Here is a 26,419-nt window from a genome sequence, read left to right on the forward strand (position 1 = left end):
AATGCAAGTAGATAAATAGGGACCACCTTGGTGGGAAGGTAAAACAGCGTTCCGTGTCTAGTCGCTCTGGCCACATGACCACGGAGGATTGTCTTCAGACAAACGCTGGCTCTATGGCTTGGAAACGGAGATGAGCACTGCCACCTAGAGTCAAACACGACTGGACAAAATTGTAAAGGAGAACCTTTACCTTTTTATAACTGCTCCTTATGATAGCATTGCCAGAAGGAGGAATTTCTGTTAGAAAAAAATGATAAAACAGTTAAGACTATGATAACTAAGAAATTGTTGGCATAATCAGCATGTAATCTCAGCTGGTATGAAGTTGCAATGAACTAGACCTGATAGTTCCTTCCTCACTATGAGGTATTGTATTTTCCTATGCTGTTGCTTCGTCTGTTGTGCAAAACATGCTCCTTGTAATGCTCATATTTGAAGTTTTATTCATCATGTCTGATAGCTTCTAATTGGTGGGTAATGCCAATGAAAGAGAACAGGGAAAGAAAACAGTGAGTGAGTTTCCAGGCAGAATGCCCATACAGATGTGGGGCACTGCGAAGTCTCATCTTACAGCAAACGTCAATTGCTGTTGGAGATGCTGGCCTTTATGTCATGGCCTGTAAGTGAGGCGCTGATTACAGGGTAGAGGAACCCCATCACTCTAGTCCAATGCCATAACCTTTTCCTCCTGTTGCAAAGTAAGATCACTCGTCTCTTGCCTAAACTGCAGCACTCTTAGTAAATATTTGGATCCCAGTTGTACCAGTCACTATAAATAGGATTGCAAAGAGATGCTTGTCTTGTGAGCCCACTCTTCCCCAAGACTCCTGCTACTGTGCACTTAACAGAGAGCAGTCCTTTTACTGAGGTACAGTTTTTCATTGAAATAGCTTTCTTCCAGTAAATGCATGGCTCATCCTTTAGTCTAAAAGGTTCCTAGAGTGGCTTCCTGGAGAAGTACACTGCTAGTCCCCAAGTCCCTTCATAGGAGCCTCAGGCATACAATCTAAATTTGAGGAGTTAGAAATAAGATTCAGTGCTTTTAGTGATCAGCTGGGTGGAGAGGATGCAGGCAGGTTGCTGGAACACCATTGATGGAAAGAGGCAGAGGTATCCCCCTCTGCCACTGCTGGCTGTCATAATCCAGAAGCCAGAGGCGAGATGTGGAATGCTGTCCTAATCTGCTGTACAGGCTAATAGTGCTTCTTCCATGCATGCTACTGCGATGTGTACGGGTCCCAGACTTGTAGCTGGCTTTCTTCTGTTACCCACTAACTGCTCAGCTCAGAGAGGAATTGCAGGGAGACCCTGTAGAGTTGCAGTTGGTAACTGGATGAAGGGTGGCTGTCAGCGGCAGTTGTGTCCTGGCACTATAGAGATCTCCCCCCCCCACTCCACAGCTGCTTCCCAGAGCCTACAAAATCAGGAACCTGATGGGTGGAAGAGCAGTACACTGAGCAGAGGAGATTAATGATTTTTGTTTAAAACTCCATGAAACAAATACGGAAGAGGAAAATTAACCTTTTTTTCTGAATATTCATTCCCTCTGTAGCCTGCATTTAATAAGACAGCAAGCCTGTTAGCAAAATGGCTTCCAGAGCACACAAAATATAACGGTGGAGGAACCTTTGTTAATGGGAAACGGTGAGACCAGTATCAGCAGGAAAGCTTAAGGTTGGTTGCAGGAGGGAGCCATTGCCATTCCTCAAACACAAGAATTTTATGAAGGTCCAGACATTGAAACCCTACCACATCTGCCTCCATTTCTCTTTTTGTGTGTGTGTGTGTTTAAGGAGGGAAAGACAGCTGCATAATGCTATTCTTAAATGATAGCATTAGAAATTGTCTGTTGAGAAGCACCCTTAATCGTTTGTACTTACAGGTAAAAAGAAAGGGCAACTATGAGTTTAATTTTTGTAAGTCTTTGAGTCTCTCCCCCCTCCTCCCACCCACCATGCTGAAGTTTTAGGAAAACCTTCCTGAGTCAGAGACAGTCCTGATAACTTGGGTGTGTGCTTTCTTTTTACATCCTTCCTTCCTTTTTCCTGTGTCAGCTGAGAACAAGACCCTGCCTCGTTCCAGCTCCATGGCTGCAGGGCTGGAGAAGAATGGCAGGACTAGGGTACGAGCCATCTTCTCTCACGCGGCTGGGGATAACAGCACCCTTCTCAGCTTCAAGGAGGGAGACCTCATTACGTTGCTGGTGCCTGAGGCCAGAGACGGGTGGCACTATGGAGAGAGTGAGAAGACAAAACTGTGAGTGCCCTTTCCTGATTTCTGGGTCTTGAGACTGTGCCCTCCCAGTCTTTCTCTGGTAGATAAGTTCTTCCAGGATTCAAGTCCTCACGTGGCAAATTTTTTCTTTTTCCTGGAGCTGGAGGACCTGCTGGTTTTTTGTTTGGTTTTTTTTGCATTGAAAAGAAACAGTTTTTAAACATATAAATCGGTTATAAGGAACAGAACTATAGCTGTGAGTGTCCAGAATTCAGCTGTTACTTAACAGATTAGTACCATTAAGTTCTGCACAAAAATAGAGCTATACAGTATTCCAAAACTGTTTATTGGGAAATCACAGTGTGTTTTATGTATTTTATTTTTATTTTAAATAAATAAATAAATGTAGAGAGTTCTCCTTGACCATACTTAGTTTTCCCTGTACTCAAAATATATCATACCTTTCCAGTGAACCTTGCCTTCTACCATTCCAGAGTTTTCCTTTATTCTTGTAGTCAGTGTGATACATCATGGGTACCTTTTGGTGTGCTGAGAGGTGAAATGTACAATAAACAGCTCCGCTCTGGGTACCACAGCTCCCACTCCAGGAAGGGCCAAGAAGAAAGAGAAAGGGCTCTGAATTCCCTGAGTATCTCTGGCATAACGTGGAACCAATCCCGCCCCTCCATAGACTGCCACATCAGGTTGGCTTTTGCACAGTGTGTTTACAAAGGCATAGAAGAAAGCTGGTTGCTTGGCAACATTTGTGGGTAGATACGTTTCACCACCATGGCTGACTGTCTGTGAGCTCCTGTCTCTATCGTAACCAGCATCTCAGGGCTCACAGTCCCAAATCTGGAAATTATCCTCTTCCAGGTAAAGTGTCATTGTTACCCTTGATTTATTCTTTGGACAAGCAAGATGTCTTACAGTTGCCTGGCAAGATGCCGTATGGCACTTGCCACTGACAGATAACCTGACCTGATTATCAAAATGATTGGGCTCGGGTGTTAAAGAGCAGGACAAGGAAGATCCTGTTTTGCTGCTCTGCTCTTATTTAGCAGAAACCAAATGTTTTGCAGGAATGGGGGGAGGAGCAAGGAGTGGGGGAAATGTGGCAGCAGGATGCCAAAGAGGGGCTCTGCAGCCATGAGCCTGGAGCACAGGAAGTGCTTGCAGCCAGTTTCCCAGCGCTAGAGTTCCAGATGGCAGTGATACGGCCTCTGACCTGATTGGAATCATTACAGATCCCAGCAGCTTGCTCATCAGGATTTCATTGACAAGTGAGGCCGTGACATTTTCCCAGTTTTATTTGACGCTATAGTTAGGCCAGAGTTTCCTGACGTAAAATGTGTCCCATTGTTGCATGATCTTCTGCACATTGTTGAAGCTGTGCGAGTGTTTGTCCCCCTATCAAGAGAAAAGCTGTTCTGCTAAAAAAAAGGGGGGGAGGGCCAGTTTTGACCTTGTGTAAAAAAGGAAATGGGCCTTTAACTCTACAGTATTTGCACAAGTATTTAAGAGGTAAAGGAAAGCATCAGGGAGCAAGCAGCGTAGTGTTGGTTGCAGCTATCATACTATGGGTCGTAACCTTAGAATAACAACAACTTTGGACATTTTTCTTTTCACACAAGTAAAACCCAGCAATTCCAGTTACTAGTTTGTGAACCTTATTTCCATAGATGAAAGCTGAATCATACCTTTTTCAAATGTTGGAATGATAAATCTTTCTGCATTCTGGCTGCATTTGTTTTGATTTGTCCCTACTCCCTTTCTTCAATATGAAAGCAAATGGTAACAGCAGTAGCCTTAAGAAATAAAAAATTGCTATCAGATGAATATCTGTCTCATTTTTAGAAGACTTAAAAGCACTGGAGTATGAAAAGGAAAATTTCTAATAAAATGAGTGCTTCTGAATGATACCTTATCCTGCCTGTATACCTGTTCAGGTTTTGAACCTCCTTCAAGAACTGGCCACTGATGGCAGCTTTGACGCAGAATACTAGGAAACTTCATTTATTTCCCTAGGATTTGAACCAAGACAATCCAAAGTTTTGATTGGTTGAAGATTTTTTTATCATCCTAAATCTTTGCTTTCATTGTAGGAAAGGGGTTTGGGATGGAAGTAGGATAGCTCACTTGTGTTTCTTGAGGCTGTGGTAACAATGTTAATGAATGGGCAGTGTTTTATGAATGTTCAAATACAGTGGTGCCTCGCTTAGTGATGTTAATTGGTGCAGCAAAAATCGCCGCTAACTGGAAACATCGCTAAGCGATTTTTAAAAGCCCATAGGAATGCATCGAAACCCCTTCAATACGTTCCTATGGGCAAAAAACCTTACCTTTAAGTGAAAATCTTCCATACGGCAGCCTTTTTCGCTGCCCGGTATGCAAGGAATCCGTCCCAAAACACAGCAGGCGGCCATGTTTTTTACCCGGCGGGCATTTTGGAACCGCCGATCAGCTGTTGGTAAAACATCGCTATGCAAAAATCTGTAAGCAAAACAGCTTACTGATCATCGCAAAGCAATTTTTTCCCATTTAAAACATTGCAATGCGATTGCTTTTGCGATCGCAAAAAACAAATCACTATGCGATTTCGTCATTAACCGGAGCTCTCGTTAAGCGAGGCACCACTGTACTTAGATAAGTGACCAAGAAAATCCTAAAAAATATGGAGCGACGATATACAAAAATTATTCATTTTGATAATATAGTTCAGAATTTGAAGTATATGCAAAATAGTATGAGCTGAAATTTGAGCAAAATGGAATGAGAGATGAGTTAACCATTGCTGTAATTCTAACAGGTTTAAAAGCACTTCACCAAAGTCTTTTCCAAGAGACTAAAACTTGAAACGTTTTCTCTTTTTAAAATATCTTTTTTTTTTGTAGGAGAGGCTGGTTTCCTTTCTCCTACACACGTGTGCTGGACAGTGATGGGACTGACAGGTTACATATGAGGTGAGGTTACATTGAAGGCTGGCTCCCACACAAATTTCTTGTTGTTTAGTCACAAATATGTGATATTTTAATGACCCATCTGTTTATAGAGATGAGACCCAACTTCTCTAAGGCGGAAGTAGTTCTGCATTGCCCTCTTCTGGCTCATCTTTTGTCAATAACTTACTGTACTTGCTTCAGGTTTGTCAAACCAGTCTTGCAGGCTTCATTGTAAAATATTTGGGGCTGTGCAACCCAAGCTAAATACTATTGATGGAATAAATTCTTTCAGGATTTTTTTAAAAAGAAATTCATTTGTATTGATTTTTCTAATAACACAATTCACTTCATGGTTTGTTTCACAGTACAGTAATTACAACGCAATTCATTTCACATTTTATTTCCCAATACAATAATTAAACATTAATTTATGAAATTAATAAATTGGTTTTAAAAGATGGATTAAAAAGGATACAAAGTGATTTATTGCAGGGCAACTTTCTTTTAGAGAAGACCTGATTTGGAAGATGAGAAGTCAGTTTTGTTTGACATGTGAGATGATTTCGAGTTAGGTTTCTTGGAAGTTGGTCCCATCAGGGTGTTGCATAATTATAAATCCTGGGCACAAGAAGATCTGGGCCAGTTCCCTTGGAGGAACTGAGACACTCCATGCTGCAGATGTGAGGGCCTTGTTCTTTAATGGCAGAGTAGGAGTGGTGCAAGATGGGGGAATACTAATTCAGTGAATTTATGTACTTATTTATTTAGCCAAGGGAAAAGCAGTAGTACAGGTAACCTGCTGGACAAAGACGACATCCCTCCTCCAGATTACAGCATGTCGTCTCGAGCTTTCCAGTCACAGAATGTCAGCACTTTCAAACAGAGACCATACAGCGTGGCAGTGCCAGCTTTTGCCCAGGTGAGGAATGTTGTTGGCTGTGTCCTGTAAGAGGCTCTCCACTGTGACTGAAGCCCATCTCAGTTGTCTGTGATTGAGTGTCTGCCAGGCATAGATTCTGGGGTTACCTGACGCTGTTGCCCTATACAGGTGTCCATATCAGAGAGTACTCACCATGTCTTTTGGGAGGCCCCTCTTTAACCTCTCCTCCTCTGTCGTCACTCCCCTTTCCCTAAACTCATGAAGGGAGATAGGTCTGAACAGGAGAGCCTCCACAATCCACGAAGCCTCTCCCCATGAATTGGAACCCTGCTTGATGGAGTTCCTCCTGTTCAGACTCATTGCCCTCTGTGCATTCTGAGTAACAAAACCAGAGAATGAGTAATGTGAGGCTGGGGCCCTCCCGGACACAACATGCATATTCCCTGATAGGAATATCTGAATAGGGCTGTGACTGAATATGAACTTTTCAGAAGATGGAAAGCAGTTGTGCCGCTGCTGATGGTTTATATTGTCTTTCTGGTGAGTTGTTGCTTATTTTTTTTTTTTTTCAAAAAAATCTGTATTGGCAGAAGCCAGGGGGTTTAAACAAAGCTCGCCTATGGGCTGGGAGGACTGAGAGCCGTTTCAGCATGGCCACTGTCACCGGGTTAAGTGTGAGCACCAACCTGGCCTTGCACTTACTTTCCAGAGTTCTTACTGGCTAGACCTGCAGAAGAGGTCCGTAAACCTACACAAGAGGCTTCTAGCTGGATGATCTCCTCCTGCAAAGCATTTTTATGACTGGGACTCGCATTGGGCTCACCGAACATGGGCTCACCCAGGCAGTAAAAACATGACGAATAGAGTGCCAGGTTCTCTTTTCAGTTAAGCAGCAATAGCAGTATCTGTCTGGAGTTTGTTACTCTTTCCTGTGGGGTATTTTGGGGTGGGATCTACTGACTTGGGAGGCAGATCATTTTTGTGTTTATGGAATGTTCACTGGGCTGTAAGCAACAAGATTTCTGAGTCCTTCCAGGAAAGGAGGTTGAGCTGACTGTAGCATCAGAGAGATCTTTCACTGCCTTCCTTGAGCTTTGGGGTAAAGCAAAAGCAAAGCAAAGTGTGCTGCTTATATCCAGCCTCACAGTGCTCAAAGGAATCTCTGAGTGGTTTACAATTTTTAATTATATAGGCTACACATCGCTGCCCCCTCCCCTCCCCCCACACACAAGCAAGCTGGGTACTCAATTTACTGAGCATGGAAGGATGGAAGATTGAATCAACCTTCAGCTGTTCTACCTGAGCCTGGGATTGAACTCAGGCCATGAGCAGAGTCTTCACTAGTACCGCAGTTTAACTACTGGGCCACAAGGGTGTAGGGAGTGTGTGGGCAGGGGGGGTATGTGCACTTGTGTTTTCCCCCAAACGTGCTGGTCGGTGACAACACTACTGCAACTGAGATTGTCCATTGCATAGAAGTTGTTCAGAAGTCTTTGCAAAGTAGAACACAAGGAAGGGAAAAGCAGTGAAGCATCCGTTTGATGTAGCAATTACCCCAGCGTCCTTTTGTGGCAGGCTGTTAGGTTCTTGCATATGCCACACCTGCAGAAAATGAAGTTGCGCTTGTTTTCTGTAGCCAAAGAGCAGAAGCAGAGCTGGGCCCAAAGCACAGAGCTGTGTCTGCACCTTGGGTGAATGGGAGGTCGTTTTGCTAAAAGGCGTCCTGGTTGCGGCACTGCTGAAGTGAACATTCTCCAAGTGTCTGTTTTCTAACATAGGTCTTTTTACAAGCAGGTGAGGCTTACTTGCCAACAGGTGCTTATGTTCATTATTTATAGGAGTACCTTATGCCCTACGGCTGTGCAATTAATGAATATTCCAGCGGCCTCTGCCAACCACTCCCTGCCTCCTACCAGCCTTACCCTAGGTCAACAGCCGTAAGTCCCAAGAACACCATGTTTCCATTGGGATTTCTGGAGTCTGTTTTCTGCCCAAGATATCTTTGAGGCTTATCCAACCTATGGACTCTTGCCCTTCTCTCCTTCTCATTTTCTTGTTTCCAAAGGAGGCACTGAGTTGAATTGCTCCTTTAGAAAAATTAAGACAGAAGGAGAGGCAAAAGCAACAATGGAGGGGGGGAAAGCCTTCAACCAATTGGCCAGTGAGCGATGGGTAAGGCACAAAGAGTGGCAGTAAAACAGCAGTGTAAATACCCAACTGGTAACATTGGGCTGTTCTATGAGTGTCTTCCACCAGGAAGTTGCTTGCAGGTCAACAAAGCTTATTTTTCACCCTCTTAGATTTATAGGTCTCAGAAATGGGAACTGAAGAACTGGGAAGAGTGTCCCCAGCGACACGCTAGATCCGGTGTTTAAAACTAGTAAAATGTTGAAGGGGTGATGGCTGCAGAGAAAAGAAACCCAGCATATACTGTATATTGGAGAGTATACATTATTAGTGTAAAATAAATATATTATTAAGGATCATCATGTGCAGCAGAACCCTCTGTAAGTGGCATTATGACTGTCGTGCACCACTTTGCGCTCCACTTTGTTGGAATAATCATGTACAAATACTGAATCAAATGTGGGAAATTGGGGAAAGACTAAAGTATCTTAAGGTTGGAATAGAAGGACAATATTTGGTTATAAGGTAGCCAAAGTTTTTGAGGCTTTCTCTGTTTAAGGGGCCCAGAACAGAGCAACACCTTAGTCCACTCACTCCTCAGCTAGTGTCAGAACTAACAGGTTTATCTGAAGGTTTGTTGTGAATGGATGAACTTAGAGAATAATCATAGATGAAGTGTTAGATATCTTAAATGAATGGACCTAAGGTACAAGACTTACACTTCAACTTGGAAAGCTTTTTTTTCCTAGTCACATATACTTGAGGGCCACTTAAAATTGCAGATGGGTTCCTTGACTAATCCTTAGTGAAACTTGGGGTTCAGGCTAAGAGCTGACTATAAAGTTTAAATGTAGTTGGCCATGGGCACAGTATTTATGTTTTAGGTGGTCTGCCTTGAGCAGCTTAAAAGCAGTTCCTGAAACCTTGTAATTTTTGGTCTAGAATAAGTTATATTTATTAGCAAGGGTCAGGGGGGAGTGATTAAATTATAGCTCCAGGATCTGTTCACAGTTCTGGGCTGGCTGCTTTACTACAGCAAGCTGTGCCAAAAAGTTTCCTCTCCAGAAGCTGAGCAAGACTGTGTGTTTGTTCAGAATGGAAGAAACCTTTCCCTCCTTGTAGCAAAGACCACCACCAAGATGGCAGCTCCCTGGTTCCTGATCGTATAACTTCGAAATATGCACAGCCCAGCTTATGAGTTGACTTCACTGACCCACTCACCCATACAGGCAGGAAAAATAAGCATTTGCAGTTTTCCTTTCTTCCTCTATAGACTTCAGAGCATGGAGACAAAGCAGACGAGGTGCTTTTCTCTTTACTCAGATGGTCCCACTTCATCTGTTCCACTGATGCTATGAGCCATCTCTTTGGCGTCTTATTTCCTAGCAGAGAAAATAATGCTCAGAAGAGATGGAGGATGCACGTTCTGCCTGTGCTTCCAGCATAAATTGCAATGTGCTTAAGTGGCTTTTTTCCACAGGGTATTTGTGCAGCATGTTTAGCATTTTATACAGCAACCTTTCAGCATCCTGCACTGTCTGTCTTTAAGTTTGAGACATGTTCTGTCCCGAGGCAGAATCAAATGACAGATCCCAGTTTTTATGATCTGGTTCTGTATCTGTGTTCTCCAAAATTACACGTGGGTGAAGAGAATAAAATGTTTTGCCATGTACTGATGCCCATAAAGTTTCAGTAGCTCATCCCTTTGGAGGCCAAATGCTTTAACCATGAGTCTGAAACATGCTGTAGTTAATGCAGTTATTTTATAGCATTATCATCTTTTGGAAATGTAGTGTCTGCTGATCACTGACATCCTTGCTCCCCCCCCCCTTTCTCATCCACAGGGACTGGATGACTATGGGGCAAGACCCTCAAGCAGGTAAGGAATTACATTTTCAAACCCATTGTCAATATTAAAAATATGAATCTAGAAGAGAAGTGGCAGTATCTTTGGGTAGGAGATGGCACACAACTGACTCCTGCCCATACAGTCTTTGAAGCACACTGGGAGTTGTTTTCTAGGACTCAAAAAGAGCCCCCTGCCTTCTGATGTGAAGCATGAGCAGATTATTTCTGTCTTGATGCAGTGGACTTAAGCCAGAACATTCACAAGGACAAAACGTGCTAAAGTAATAAAGTGCAGCCCAGCACATACATACTGGTGGTTTCCAGATACTTTAGGCTAAGGTCTCCATCAGCCACAAAAAAAGTTGGTTGCTAGTAAGGAATTGTGGAACTTGTGCTCCAAAATATCCAGAGGGCATTAGGTTGCCTGTCCTGGCTTAGATGTTCCTCACTGAAGTTAGTACGTAGGCTTCCCTGAATGAGAGTTTGTCATTTCAACTGCAGTGTCTAGTGACAGGCAAATGTTGGGTGTGCCACAGATTGCGCCACGCAGCTCACTCAGGGCAGTGGTAGGGTGAAACAGACCTGGTTGCCCAGACCATTGATTTTGAATGAATGGAACCGCATCCAGGAACATGCCTGAGGATCATTTGCAGTGCGCTTGACTTCTGTGGCACACTTGTAGTTCTGTAGCGAGAGGACCTAGACCTTGGTTCAGGTGTGACATTCCCCAGTCCAGCAAACTAGGATTGTTGAAGCAGGAATTGTGGGGTGATTTCAAGCGTTTCCCACTCTCTCCTCCTTTCCTTCTCTTGCAACATTTGGTGACAGGAAATTTCCCTGATTGTTAAACCACACTTTCCCCATGGAAAAACAGTGCTTTGAGAACTTCCCTAGTTTGTGGGGAGCATTTAGGCCTGTGAGAGAAGGAGAGAGTGGGAGGATGGAACTGCAGTTGTAGTTTGGTGGACTGGGAAAGGCTCGATCTGAGTCCCAGGCTTAATACAGAAAATGCTGCTCTCAAGGCAGGAACTTTCCAGTAGAGGAACATCATAAAAGCAATACATGAATAAGCAGTTTATTTTTATCAGAACAAGCCAGAATGTCACAGAACAGGGAACTGAAGGCAGATGGGTTCTTCTTCATGGCCTCTGTGAATCCCACCCTGGGTGATTTGCGCCTGCACAGAGCCTCATCGGAAGAATTAGTATGTGCCCCCTCCCCACCCGTATAAGTACCTTGGCGCCAAACGTCCCCTTTCAGTTTCTTTCAACCATCACGTTGAGATCCTCATAATTCTGCTTCTGTGAGTAAATGAGAAAGAGAACTTATTCTCGATTCTTTCCTGTTATCAATCTTTTTTCTTTTAAACTATTAGATCAAACTCTTTATCATCAGAAATTTTTCCTTTCCCCTCACAGCACCCCCCCTTTCAATAATCAGTTTTTCTCCTCACCTATTTCCCCCCATTCATGGCCCCTTTGGGCCCGTTTAAGCACTTCATGGTCTATGATAATAAGAGCCCACTTTCCGACGGACACGCTAAGTGCCTTTTCTGTTTGGGAGAACAACATGAAACTTCCTCCTGTAACCATTGCAAAAAATTTAAGTGCAGAGTACTTCGATCTCGCCTCTCGAGGCTAAAACTCTGACTTTGGGAACAATCCTTACAACCGGTTCAAATGGCCCAACCTCCCCGTAGGGCCACTTCCGAAACCAAAGTAATGGAAAAAACCGTTACTGAATCACAGAAACAATGTCTATTGGCTACACCAGCTCATTCTGATTCTCCATCTGCATCGTCTGAGACCTCGAAGATGCACAAATTGAAACTCTCCATACCAAAGTCCTCGACTTCAAAAACAACCTCTAAAGGTCAGAGACCTACTGAAGCTGCTCCAGCTCCAGAGCCTGTTGCTCCTAAACGAGCTAAACAGTCTAAGCCTAAAGACATCCCACTACAACCACAACTCTCTGAATCAATTTCAGTTGGATCTCCCTCAGATGATGACAGACCTCCGTCCCATTAGCCCTGTTCTCAGTCTCCAGAATGGGATGACAGAGTCAACTGACTAACATCCTCTCCTCCCAGTTCACAACCTTCCATTCCTTCCAGCAATCCTTCGGTTATTCCATCGCCCGAGAATTCCCATCCCGAACAGCTTGACACCGTTCCATATTCAGTGCCCTCGGATCCCTAACCAGAACTGTCAATATCAACAATCTCAACAGCTCGCTTCATCATGCGTGGTTCAAACCCATGTTCAGCATGTGGATTGGGTTGCCATTTGCCCCGACCAGTGCTCTTCTCAACAAACTAACTAGTCGACCAGGTGTTTTACCCGGTTCAATAATACCATCTAGTAGTCAGCCTACCTCTTGACAACCATCAGTGTCGAAGTGGCCACATCACCGAGAGGTGGCTATACCTCAACCTGCTCCCCTCTTAGTTATAAAAAAAACCCTTGGACGGTTGAGCAGATTTCATCCACACATGTGGCTTTTGCAGCCCCAGCCTCCCAATACTTTCCTACTACAATAGATGACGGAAATCACTCTTCATGCTCAGCATCGCCAGCGTCCATTTATTCTGCTGCTATGCCATCACATCAGCAACCTCTGTTTCGACATCACAGAGACACAGGATCCAATATCGACGGTCCTCGATATCCATCCTGGTCCATGGACACACGTTCCATTCCATTACATCAACACAGCTCTTGTCTTCTGGTAAATCCAAGTCATCGACCCCAGCATCGTTATGACACTGAGCTTGACACTGAGGCCCATCCCTACCAATCGAGGTCCATCGATGCTCAACCACCATCTTTCAGTGTCGACAATCCTCAGATGTCCATGGACATGCCGCCTCCATCTTTTCTGACTCATAACTGACAATACTACGAAACTCAGCCTCTCGACACCAAAGTCGATCAACAGTCCGTTGACTCCAGATTCGACCTTGATGGCTCTGACCATGGATCTTGGCCACAGACTCCATCAGTGTTACTTACCTCTCCAGAGTCGGACACTGTAGATACTGACCCGCCATCACCAGCAGAGGATTTCCAGACCTATGCCCAACTTATGTTTCACATGGCTAAATCCCTTGATCTGCAAGTCCACCGACCATCGACAGAACCAGCCAATCATCTATATCAGTGGTTCTTAACCTTTGTTACTCAGATGCTTTTGAACTGCAACTCCCAGAAACCCCAGTCAGCCCAGCTGGTGGTGAAGGCTTCTGGGAGTTGCAGTCCAAAACTCCTGAGAAAGCCAAGGTTAAGAACCAGTGATCTATATGATCCGATCTCTAAAAATACAACCACTCCGGTGCACATATCAGTGTTGCCATCTCTCCTTAGTACTGCGCAGAGATCCTAGACAAAACCAGCTTCCTCCCATACCATGTCTCAGTGGATTGATAACCTCTATAGAATGCATGACCCAGGAGCCATTTTCCTCCAAAAACAACAAGCTCTAAATTCTATATTTGTCGAAGCCTCTCAATTGAGATCTCAACATTGATAATCTCTCATACCACCAAATAAGGACAGTCGACGAATAGACTCCATGGGTAAATGGCTTTACTCTTCCGCAACCTTCACCATGCGAGTCGCTAATTATCAAGGAGCCATGGGAACTTACCAGCGCTTCCTCTGGGACAACATGTCCACCTTTATTGAATCCCTGCCAGAGGATAAAAAGATACTAGCTCCAACCTTCCAACAAGAAGGTCTCTCCATTGTTAAACAACAGATGCTTTCCACCCGCCACACTGTAGACACTACAACCAAGTTCATTGCCATTTTTCCTGGCTCAGAACGGCCCGCTTTGCCAAAGATGCTCGGGCACGTATCGAAGATCTCCCCTTCGATGGAGCAGGTCTTTTTAATGCTGAAACTGACGATATACAGTGGAACCTCTACTTAAGAGCGTCCCTGCCTACGAACGATCCAATTTACAAACAGCTCCAGCTGCAAAATTTTGCTTCTACTTGCAGCTGGAGCTTCAAGATATGAACGAAAAAGGCAAGGGAAAAAGGGTGGGAAATTCAAACCGTTGGTGGCGAAGAGGCTCCTTCTTTGTAGCTCTTTTGCCCCAACGGTTAGGAAAAGGGAGGCTCAGCCTCTCGGACTTGCACCGCTGCTGCTACTGCCGCTGGAGGCGAGCTGCCGGACCATCCCAGCTGGGCTCAGCCTTCCAGCGCCACTGCCTCAGGCTTTCCCAGGGTTCACCACAAGCGCCACCTTTCTCCTCCACTGCGTGGCTTCTCCGCCACCATGAGAGGCTTTCCTGGGGCTTGCCCCAATCACTGCCTTTCTCCACCGCCATCCACTGCCAGGTCAGGGTTTCCGTGCCGCCGACGCAGGCTTTCCAGGGCTGGTAGACGAGCTCTACTAGGGGAGGGCTTCCCCTGGTAGGGCCGGTCTACCAGGCTTTCACAGAGGCCACAAAGAAGAATGACAGGCCCACCTGTAATTCTAGTTCTTCGAGTGGACCTCTGTGATTGACACATCCCGCCCATCCTCCCCTCTGTCACGCTATTGTTTGCTTACTCTTAAGCAGTGGCTGACATAACTGAAAGGGGGGGATGCTTGGCGCCAAGGCACTTATACGGGTGGGGAGGGGCATATTGTAATGTGTTTATTGCTACCACAGAAGCTCTAGAATCTTCCGATGAGGCTTGACGCAGGTGCGAATCACCCAGGGTGTGAATCACAGAGGCCCACTTGAAGAACTACAATTACAGGTGGGTAACCTGTTGTTACTCTGCATTTCTCACAGTATTGTGACCACTTTGTGTGGCGTGGCTGCTGCTGCTGCTGGTGGTGGTAGTGGAGGAGGAGGAGCTGCCCTTGGGATCTGTGCCTGTGTTCAAAAATACAGAGGATGCTCTTGCAACCTCTCCCTCTACTTGTTCTTCCTGTGCCCTTCTCTACCCCTTGCTCATCTTCCAAATCAAAGAGTTGGAAGGCTCTTTTGCCTTTTAGAAGTGTTACTCTTGTCTATCAGTGCTTTCCCTTTTCTCTTTTTTCTGTGCTGAGGTGCAGGCTGGCAATATTCTATTCTTTCTCTCTCTCTCTCTCTCTGTTTCACAGTGGCAGTGGCACTTTGGTATCTACAGTGTGAAAGGAGGAACCTTGACTAGAAATGGCAGCTGCTGTTCGGAAGAATTTTCTGCTTCTCTATCCCCCTTCTGTCTCTTTCTTCTTTCTCTCTGCATATTTTCCTTCCCTTTCTTTAAAAAAAAATCCCTCCAACTTCTAACTCTTACGATTTTTCATGAACGAACCCATGGTGCTGCTACGTCCCCACTCTCCAGCATTTGTTAAACATCCTTGTTTAAGCAGAATGTTATCCAAGCAAGGATCATGAGTTCTCACAGCTGCCGCCACCTCGATGCAGTTTACATTTGAACTAAACCAGACAGAGATCCTGCATCATTCTCTCTCGCTGTACTTTGTAAATGGTTTTTTTTTTAAAAAGTGCACTATCCCTTTTCTGAGGCTTTAATGTGAGTTGCACATTAATAGCAAAATAAATGGAGACTTTTAATTTTCCTTTAAAACGAAAATCCAGAGACAGATATGCATGGCCTATGGTGCACGTACTGTTATTTCAACTATCCTTCTTTGAATGTTACCATGATGCCAGTTTTCCGTGTCAAAAGGGAAGGTGCATAGACTTGCTAGGGAGTGTGACAACCTTCGGTTGTACTTCAGGGAACACTTGAAGGAAAGTGGATAATGTTCGGGTTTTGGGGGGGGGGTTGGCTGGTGGTAGAGATTCATGGCTGGTCCTCTCTGTGAGTGTTGGACACTTGAATGGAACCCAGCCAGGTAAAGTGAATATTCACCCAGTATCCATTTCTAAAATGTTTTGTTACATTTATGCACATTGTAAGAAGGTATTGTTACCTCACAGTTAGTACTCTGGGCGCTAAGGAGAAGAGGGCTAGGAAGGGTGAATATTTTGTGAATTATGCAGTTTGCCAAATCAATCCAAAGACATTACTGTATTATCTTTCTAACATTGGAGGGGTTGGGGATAGGGGGTCCTTTTTTCCTTTTCAGAAGAAGCAGAGGGGCAGCAGTACTGCCTGTCTTTATGGGTTGGGGGAGGGCGTGGACAGGAGATTTTCATTGGAATTCAAGGACTTAATTTCCTAAAATGCTGTCAGTCTTCTTTGTGTGTCTTAATTAACTTCAGTGGCAAACACAGTAGGATTGGAATTAATGGTTTCTGGTACTGCTTCTTTAGTCACTCCATTCTGAGAAGTCAGTCACTCCACTCAACGCTTGCGCAGTTCCAGCTGAAAATCTAGCAGTGTGAAACTGTATTCCTATCATGACCTTTAAAAAAAACACAAAATGTAAAATATTTGACATGAGTAAGGAGGCTGCTGGCAATATTATCTTGATCAAAGGTGTATATAAAAGTTCTATCTCTACACACAGCAAAGATTTTATTTGTTTTATATAATATACTTGAGATATATGTAAGTATCCTCCTTACATTGCTGTCATAACTATGCTCAAAATATCTTTACATCCAGGGTTTTCTGTGGTTAAAAGGATGAATGTAGAAAACAAAGCAAAACAAAACCTTACACCGAATTTGTGTGAAGTTTGTAAAACTGCTGCAGAGTTGTGCTCTTTCTTTTTTTAAAAAGGAGAGATTAAACAGCAACAAAACAAAACAAAAAACAGCCTAAGGCAAATGTGCCCTGTACTGAGATGTTTGAATAAAAGTTTGATTTCCTCCATTGAGTTGGGCTTGGGTGATTTTCTTCAAGGTTTTCTAACTGCCTCGCGCATGACAGATCATGCCATCACCAAGTGTTTGTTACTGGATACAACCCCATTGTTTAATATTGAAAGACCTTTGTTACTTGATTTCTTTCTCCTATCCTGCTACTATAAAAGTTACGGACCGATTTCACTTTTGCTTATTCAGCTGGCCCATTATTATGAGAGTTTATGATTTCACCACATGACATCTCCTTCAATATCCAGCAGACTGACTTCACTGTTGCCTGCCTAGTATGATGTTATTATACCTGAGCTTTAATGAGGAAATTAAAGCTGCAGTACACTCAGCCAGAAATATAGTTGGTTTTCCCCGTGGCATGTTACCGATGTGATGAGCACAGTGAAAAACTGGTTGCCTTAAGCTTTTGGCCTGTGGAGTCTTTGTGCAGCTATCACCATGTGATGGTGTTTATGGTTCGTGACTTCAGGCATCCATCCTCTTTTTTCCAAACACTTCTGAGTTTTGAAAGTTATTAAAAGCTAATTAAAAGGAGATGACTGTTTTGACAAAAATTGTCCCAGTTTTGTGTAAGAAGATGTGTTCAGAGAATGGCTTTCAAGTTAAAGATCCAGGGTGTCCAGTTGTGGCATTCTCTTTTTGGTCACTGGCCAGATCCAGAACCTTGGAGGATTAATCCAGAAAGAATCCGGAGCCTCAGTGCCTCCTTTCCTAGTATGAACATTTTATTTTTAATGATGGCAGTGAGCTGAAAATGGCAGTGGTAGCAAATGCAGCTTCCTTGGGTTCCTTACATCCTGGATTGGGACCGTCTCTAACCCAGTCAAGAAACCTCTGAATGTCATATATCGAGTGGGCATCCTACTGCCAGTTACTGCTGTTCCCCCAGATTGCTGACGGAGTATGGCTACATGCCAAGTACGGGTCTACAAACAGCCTCTCTATTTTTCCATTACAGCACGGATGTTGAAGTGGCCAGGTTTTGAGATGTGTCCCTGACTGTATAGTTGTAAGTTCACTATTCTTTTGTTTTGTTTTGTTTTTTAATGTGCCATCCCCCCTTTCTCCCTGCCTTACACCTCACTCCTAAGAATGCTCTGGACTGACTCTCTTTCAATGCTGGTGAATCTGAAACCAGATTTATGGAGATGGAGGGTGTAATTGATTATGGGGGGGAAAAAACACAGTTAATGAACAGCTGTGGACACCCCTCGGCTGGTGAATTCCATGCTCCACAGATGATCAGTCCGTTCAGAGTTCAGCTCACCTGCTTGCAGCTCAGTCCCGTGGTTGGAACCTCGTTGCCGTTTCCTGGCTGGTGGAAACTGGATTCCTTTCCCTCTGCTGATCTTTGGAATAGATCCCCATGCTTCCAACTCTGCCTCCACTATTACAACCACGCAGTTCCTGGCGTAATCCCTGTCTCCGTTGTCCACTTAGTTCCTTCCCCCGCCCCCCCTTTTTTTTGCTACATAACTCATGAGTCTGCAATGTAGACTTTACATTTTGATTGGGCTCTTCAGATCTGCTGGGCAAGCTAAAGGCTCTCTTGTTTTCAGACTGGTGGTTCGAAGCTTTGGTACAGCTTCTGCTAAATCTACTGGGCTTCAGGTCATTGCCTTTTCTTCTTCTTTAATGGGGCAGATTATTTCTCTTTCCACTCTTGCCTTATATGCCAGGATTCTTCCCTGGAACACATGTGCTCAAATTGAAACTGATGCATGTTTATACATGAATGGAGTGGGCAGGAAGAGCCTGGCAGATGCCTGATTGAAATAGGTGTTGAAATGTGGTGGGTAGTGTGTACAGAACGATATATGGTCTTTGCTGCCTCAACACTCAAGTCAGCTGGCACATCCTTGAAAACATAAGGAGGGTTGTACTCCTAAGGCCAGTCTGAATGATTCTGATGAAGGAATAAACAACTGGGGGGGTTTTTTTGCACCTGCTTATCCTTTTGGTCATCTTTGAGGGTGTTTTTCCTGTTATTGCTGTGCCAACCTATATACAGACCTTTGGTAGAAAGTAAATGTGTGTCAAAAACATTGTTCTGGAGTTATTTCCACTAGCTGAACCTCTACCCCTTCAATAACTGAGTTGGATTTGTGGATGTTCCGGTTGAAAGAAAATATGATCTATAAGAAGAAAAGGTTTGTTTGGTTCTATGTGCATTTAAAAATGGTCTCTAAACTTCTCCACAATCTGACTTTTGCCTGCATTGTTTGATACGTTGAACCTGGTTGCATTGGCCAGGCATCTACTTTTGCTTAAACAAAAAGGGCAATACAGTACAGAGAATGACTGTGCAGGGCTGAAGGGCTATGGTAATAAAATAGATTGGGTTCCCTCTCTGCCTCCCTCGCTGCTCTATGTTAATGCTCAGAAGCAGGAGAGAGACTCTGGTGAGTTCCTGTTAGGTTCTCAGGTTACCCACCCCTCTCTCATTTGCCCTTATAAAAATAGTACACTATTCCTTGATGAGTCACAGTGTGAACAGTTTTCAATACTTCCTCCCTGTTTAAGTTTCTTCCAGTGTCAAGAATCTATTTTAGCATTTCCCCCACCCCGGGAGTAAAATGATCTTCGCCTCTGCTTTAATTAAGTAGGGAATATTAATTGACTGTGCTTTAAAAATAGGAGAATTAATCTTGCTGCTGTGAACTGATCAGACCTTTTAAGTAATCATCATTGGCTTCGAAGAGGCACTCAAAAAAAAAAAACATACCTGTCCATACCTGAGCAGCACTATCCATCTGTTGCCATCCATATCCACACAGCGGCCTGAGCTTGCCCCTCATTTTTCTTAGAATAGGGTTTTGGACAATTCATATAAGATTTTTTTGTATCTTGCTGTAATTTCAGTACAGCTGGGTGGCATCAGAATAAAGTATATATACATTTGTCAGCATGGGTCCCTCTTTTTTTTGAGAACCCCCAAGAATTACGTTATCTATTTCAAGGGAAATAACATGTATGAAGTACAGTTGTTGTCTGTGTATGTGTGCACTTCGTATTGAATGTGGCACATGTTTCATACTTCATTATTATACTGATGTACAAAAATATCAAGCAGCCTCTTGAGTTTTTATTCTAGTGTTCAAGCCCAAAAGACACTATGAAGGTTTCTCTTTCCTGCTCTGGAATTCCTTCTGAAGAGAGGGTTCTTCCTGACAGCCATTCTGGTTTCTAAGACTTTCCATCCACCAGCTGCTTAAGCAGAAGTAGCCAGGGCACCTGAGCACTGCTTGGAAATGCAGCTGAATATTTGGAGATCTTTGTACAAGCACAGCCAAGCAAGTGCTACATCTGTATCAAAACCTAATTTCAATGCAGTGCTAGTAATACTTCATCTCCAGTCTAGGTATGTTGGCCTACGACTCTCACCATTCTCAGTAAGTCAAGTCAACAAGAGTGGCGAATATTGTGGTCCAGGACCTCAGGGAGGGGCTGGGCTGAAGAAAGCTCAAACACTATACCAAGGCACAAATATCTGCTGCTCAGTGGAACATTGTTAGTGGATAAAATTATATTTCTGTGAGCCATACATACACTGTGAGATGGGCCCACTGTTTTTTCTTTTAGGAAACTGAACTCATTCTTTTGCCCAACACCATTCCTGACCAAGCATGAATTTCAACCTCTGCTCCAGTATTGGCTCCTGGCCCATACGGTTCTCTCTCATTGAGTGCACTGGTTTCGGCTTTCAGATTGGTCAGGTGTCTGCACACTTCAAGCCTTGCACACAATCCCCTCTCATTTTGGCCAAGCCACACGTGCTTCAGGACTCTCATCATTGCTAGGTACCTTCCCCTTGGGGAAAGGGAAGAGGAGCAGGCAAAACTGTTCACAAATATGGTCCCAAGCTACCAGAGATGTTGCCTTATTTCCAGCTCTTAATGGTGGCTTCATCAGGAGTGGGGTAGGGTGTCTTTTAAGAAGTGAAACTTTTTTTCATTGGCCGCCAATATGGAGATAGTGGCAGACAGCAGAATTGGGACCTAGAAGCTCGACTAACGGGTCTATTTTCCTTGCTTGAGTTATCTGAGAGGGTTGGCTTCTTGTGAAAGGGAACAATGGTGGCAAGCTGGGCATTAAGTTTTCATATACAAAGTGGCTTGTTAGGGACGAAGAAAGAAAAAAATGCTGTTACAGGATTTTTGCCATATGTTCGAGTGAATGCTTAAGAGCCAGATTGGCTGTGTGTGTGTGTGTGTGTGTGTCGGAGAGGCGAGAGAGAGATCCACATTAGCTATGTCCTGCATAGATTATGTTTTAATAGCAGCCTACTTTATCTTTAAGAAGAGTTTTGTGTTTCTAAAATATTTAAGAAGGCTTTGTATTTCTAAAATCTGTTCTGCATGGCCTAAACCCAGCACGTCTGGACAGATTTCATGCACCATTTTCCGTTGCTGAGCCATACTCTCCAAACTGTTGCTTGCCAAGGAGCCGTTGAGGCAAGGCCCTCTCAAAACCCTATGTGCCAAGAAAAAGCAGGGGTGCAGGGAGATCTCGATTGGAAGGGCCTCCCTCATGCCCAGCCTGTTACCTTAGTTGGGCCCCCTGATAAAGCCAGCTACACCTGCAAGTGTAGTCAGTCCACAATAAGTATTTGGAGAGGAGCAGCTTTCATTAAATAGGTTCTGGAGGAAGCAGTGCTGTGTGATTGGTATGTGCACAGGCAATGTCAATAGAAATAAAACAGCTTTTTCAGGCAAAGCGGAAGCGATACAAGAGCAACATACTCTGAACATATCCCAGCAACTCAGGAGACCTGGAAAGTAACTATGCAATCCTAAAGCCAGTTCTGGCCCTACTTTTCTGTGTTGATCAGCATCACCTGTGCATGAAAAGGAAACAAAATGAATTTATTTCTATTGAGTTTTAACTCTCGGGTAGGATTTTTTGCTAGAGGTATGAAAAGTAACTTTGCTACCCTTAGGTCTCATCCACCATGAAGGTTAGAGGCTGGAGGCAATGTGGCATTTGCTAACCACCTTAAGTAGCAATGTGCATTGGGTCAGCACCCCACTTCCTCACCCAGCAACATCTTCTATTACATGAAGGTTGGCTCTGCATGAGAAGCTTTGGTTTTATTCACCAGAGTAAACAAGTTGCCTAATCTTGTCTGAAACAAATGACATAAAATTAATAGAATGGCCGTTATAAGTGTGCTTCCCATTGCAGGGCTGAATTTGTAGGGGGCTTAAATGTATGGAAGAAATTGGGCCACCAAGACTATATTTGGCTCGCTTGCTTGATATTTATGAGTGGTTTACATAAAAAAATTCCAAATGATGTATAAACAAGCCACTGTTCTAGGAGAGCTTTTGGGGGCAAGTAAGTTTTCAATAGGTAATGGCAACTCAGAAGCATTGCCTGTCTATTTCATATAGATAGCAATTCTAGAGGCTGAGCACTAAAATAGTAAAGGCTGTGTTTTGAGCTGTCATGCCCTCTGGTCTGCAATATCTTAAATGCTAGCAGAGGGGTATCTCCTAATGTGTACAACATCTGAACCAGGTACGTGGGAAGGAGGGGCTGTTAAATCATCAAATAGGTGTAGCAACATTTTTACGGTTTTGTAATCAAGTACCAGTACCTTAACCCCAGCTCAGAAGCAGGGAGACAGTCCATGCGATTCCTTCAGGTCCCAGGTATTAAGGGCAATAAAGCACTTCAAACACTAATCTGGCTTTCTATGCCAGATGCAGTCAATGCCTCCTGTTCAGGGTTCCCATCAATCAGCTATTGCTTCCTCCATGATGCTGCCTTCTGCACTTCTCCCTGAAAACATCACAGAGCACACTCAGTACTCACACAGTTGTGTGTGCGATTCCTCATTTTTTCTCACTGGTCAGTTTACACTTCTAAAGACCTTGGGGGTCTGCCGGACTTGGTGATATCTCTGTCCTGTGCATTGAAGACACCGTTATGGCTATACAGGCATGCCTGATCATCACAAGTATTTGTGGTAGAATTATGTTCGTTTCCCCAATATTTTAAAGTTCTTTAATTCTCTGGGAAGGAATTTGTACAGAAAGACAACTAAAATTAATTTATGTATTTTAATCAGTGGGATTTTAATACCGGAGTCTTGAAGGTAGGCATAGCCAAGTTTCTTACCTGTCTTTGTTTGCCTCATTCTACAGACAGTTTACGGCTTGTGTTTTTTCTCCCTCTGTATCTCTATCTGGAGCTAGCAATGGTTGCCATGGAAATTCCATCATTCCCCCGCCCCTTTAAACCTAATTCTACCAACCAAAACTTGTAGCATCACTGACAAACTAGACTAGAGCCAATATAGTTGATAATATCTTGGCCCCTAAGATTGTACAGGCTGGCAAGGTGAAGGTCTCTCTATGATATAGCAAGTCATAACTCTTGCAGACATGAGTAGTAACTCTTGACACAAAGAGAAGGGGAGCAAAGGAGTTGGGAAATGCTTTTTTGGGGTGTGTGAAAAGGTCAGATCCTCATATGGCATGAAACATATTGTTTTAAAAAAATAGAATGAAAGAGGAAACTGTCCTTGTAAAAGAATGCGATATACCTACAAGGCATTCCACCAGCTTCTTTCTTGAGGAACACAACACAAATCTCCCGACAGTGCAATATATCTCGGGAAGAACCTTCTTTCTGTCTGTTTCTTTGCGTGTATGAGGGGAGAGGCCATTTTTGCTGGAATTCCTATAGCAACCATAGTGTGTGCTCCAGCAGTTGGGAGACATCTTCACTGCCGGAACCGAAAGAAAATACATCATCATTTGACAGATGTGTGTGTTGTTTTCTGCATGAGACAAGGCAATGTCCAGCCATCTGTCCTTGTTCCTAATGACATTCCACATATTTAAAATTAAGAGTAGAAACCATCATGAAGGCAACTCCTCAAATAATTTGGCATTAAAATGCTGGAGTTAAAAATACCTTCCAAGCCAAACCATTGTTTAATGTGATTGTTTTGTGCAAATTGAAGCCATCTTGGTTGCAAGGAAAACCAAGCCTATAGTGAGCATGCAGTTTGGTAGATTTTTGTCATCCGTGGGTCGCTTGTTCTTCCATTGTCCCTGTCACTGCAGGCCATCTACTTCCTGAAGTTCTTCCCATTAATTCTGTGCCATTTTCTCTTCCTGCAGGAATCCTTTTGCCAACGTCCAGCTCAAACCCACAGTGACAAATGACCGTTCAGCTCCTCTCATCAGCTGATCCCAGGGATGTTGAGCGACGGCGGGTACCTCGCATCTTTTATTTCTGTCTCATCTGTGTTGCATTTTCATGGTGTACTTTTACCATATGCATGTCTTTCCTACAATTATATTTTTGTAGTTAGATGGAATTGCCACCTCCTGCTTGAAAAGCAGATGTTGGCACACTTATTTTATTTTTTTGATCCTTAGAAACAGAAGAGATATTTTGCCCTTCAAGTACGAAGTAACTTGAATACTATGCAATCTCTGTCTTTTGAATAGAGTGCTAGATAGAACTAGCAGCCAGGCTCAGCTGAGCACTGTACTCTTTATAGACTATGTTCTGAACCTCTGTGGGATAATGATGAGCCAAGAAAGGCTACTATAGAGATGGCAAACCACCCGGGGTGCCACTTATAAGTTCCCCTGGATATCTTCTATCAGCACACTTCGAACATACGTCTTTCAATAAACTACATTTTTGGACTCAAGTGATTGTCTAGAAGAGCGCTGGCACTGCCCAGTGCTGCAAGATGGTGATGCTTCCTAGCTCTGGATCTCTGGTGAAACCCTGACACCTGTACTGCACAGAATTGCACCTGGAGCAGTACATTATAAGGATAAAAGGCTCTTTTCACTTCACTCACTAATTCATGAGTTTCCTTTTGTCTTTTGCTGGACTTTACTGGATAAGCCCTGGGTGCTCAGCCTTGGGAAAGCTGGAGTCCAAAAGATGGTGGTGTTTTTTTTTTTCAATTTTACTTGGAAAATTCTGATTAAATTCTGATTCAGTCTGTCTGACAGACACACATTCTGCCTGTCATCAAGGAGGAGAAGGAAGCAGGGGCAGAGGTAACACGGCGAGGACTTTGTCGTATATCTGATGATGGCTTAATCATTGTGTACACATTTTTTACTATTTAAAATTGTTGTGATGTTTTAAATGGGGAAAAAGGCCTGCCCTGATCCAGGAAAGCACAATTTGTTGCTTGGGAAACTGCCCTGTTTTCCTAGGATACCTCACTAATGGACTAAGCAACTGAGGAACCTCAACAATTACAAAGCTAAGAGGGTTCCCCCACAATCCTCACCTCATGTCAAGCTTTTGTTGCAGTGGCATTCTGCTTAAAAGGACAATCCTGCCTGGTGCAGTGCTTTTGTGCCTCGCGATCCAGAAAGTGGTTGGCTTAGACAGCCAGGTACTGCAAGTCAGGCCTCTTTGTAAGGTCTTGGGTCAGTGATCCAAACAAAGCTGTATTCTGATTTTTTTTCATTTCAGTCTTTTAGTCTGCTTTTCTTTTAAGGTGCTCTTGCACGTGCCTTAAACATTCATTAAAAGCTTTCATGTACAGTATATGCTGTCCAGTTGGAGACCAACCTCCTTTAATCAGCCACGTGCAACTATCTTTATACTGTGTAAATATAGGCACAACACTATCTATGAATAATTCTGAGAAGCTGTAGCAGCCAAGATGGGATTGGGTGGAGGTGGGGAGTGTTCTGTAGGTCAGATATTCTGTTATTTAGAGTTTTGTATTGTTTCGCTATCTGCAGTTTCGCCTTGTATGTGAAGAGGAAGACGACAGTAGCAGTGAGGATTGTCTAAGTGCCGTTGGGAAGACCTCTGTTAGGATTAGGTTGTTACCCAGAGAACTTATTGGCCCAAATCCCATTGCTTAGCAGTGATTCAATTGGGGTTGGGTAAGTTAGCTTCTTTGTAAGTTCCATTGATTCAGTGGGCCTACTCCAATGTAGCTTACTACAGTAAACAACAGGATTTTGACCATTCTGTACACATATGAGTGGGTAGCAGGGCCAGACCAGCAAACTGCATCTCTGATACAAGCATTTTTGAGTTAGATCATCTTCAGAAAAGCAACTGTCCCTCATCCCTGTTGTTCATGAAAGGGGTAATTCAGTTACCGTAGCTTGTACTTAAAGTGGGGACCACACTAGATGCTGGTGGTGGTCCTTGCTCCCCGGCCTCAACCACATTTAAAAAGAAAGCAATCAATAAAAGAACTTGAAAATACCATTTGACCCTCCAATAAAAATGGCATACAACTTCATCATGATTCTTACATGCCCTTATGAAATTCTGAAGAAATGATGTCAGCCTTGCTTTGATCAAACCCCTTTGATAGCCTAGAGATAGATGTAAGGTCACACAGGGAAACAGATTATTCTTTCAATTTTTACTACTACTGCTCATGCAAGATTTCTAACACCTGTATTTTTGTTGAAACAAAATGTATTTTAGTCATAAACAAGCTGTTAATAATCCTCAAAGTAGACTCTTACTTTGTGGCAACATTTTGGCAAAAGTGCACCATGAGTAACGCTGTAGTCCTGGGCATGGTACTAGACCTCCTTGAACTCTGTGGGTCTTCTTTAAGGGGTAAGCATGCTGTCCGTGCTTCTGTGATGCTTTTCAGCCTTTTTTCTCAGCCAGG

At 43.6% G+C, this 26,419-nt stretch overlaps 1 protein-coding gene across 6 annotated transcripts in view; it reads left to right on the forward strand.

Annotated features, from left to right (window-relative positions):
- Positions 1-25,320, forward strand: part of BAIAP2 (BAR/IMD domain containing adaptor protein 2) — a 173,560-nt gene extending 148,240 nt beyond the window's left edge. Inside the window, exons 10-15 of one of the 6 annotated variants that reach the window (XM_072990726.2) lie at positions 2,055-2,256; positions 5,109-5,177; positions 5,925-6,075; positions 7,875-7,973; positions 10,008-10,042; positions 23,916-25,320. In XM_072990726.2, the coding sequence (XP_072846827.1) occupies positions 2,055-2,256; positions 5,109-5,177; positions 5,925-6,075; positions 7,875-7,973; positions 10,008-10,042; positions 23,916-23,985 (626 nt within the window). In that variant the 3' untranslated portion in view covers positions 23,986-25,320. Of the gene's footprint in view, positions 1-2,054; positions 2,257-5,108; positions 5,178-5,924; positions 6,076-7,874; positions 7,974-10,007; positions 10,043-15,110; positions 16,782-17,740; positions 17,792-23,915 lie in introns of those variants that run through there. The other 5 variants (XM_078384291.1, XM_072990727.2, XM_020813489.3 and 2 more) reach the window with 5 other exon arrangements.
- The last annotated feature ends 1,099 nt before the right edge of the window (positions 25,321-26,419 follow it).

Source organism: Pogona vitticeps, chromosome 2, assembly GCF_051106095.1.
Source record: "Pogona vitticeps strain Pit_001003342236 chromosome 2, PviZW2.1, whole genome shotgun sequence".
In the NCBI taxonomy this organism is placed as follows: domain Eukaryota; kingdom Metazoa; phylum Chordata; class Lepidosauria; order Squamata; family Agamidae; genus Pogona; species Pogona vitticeps.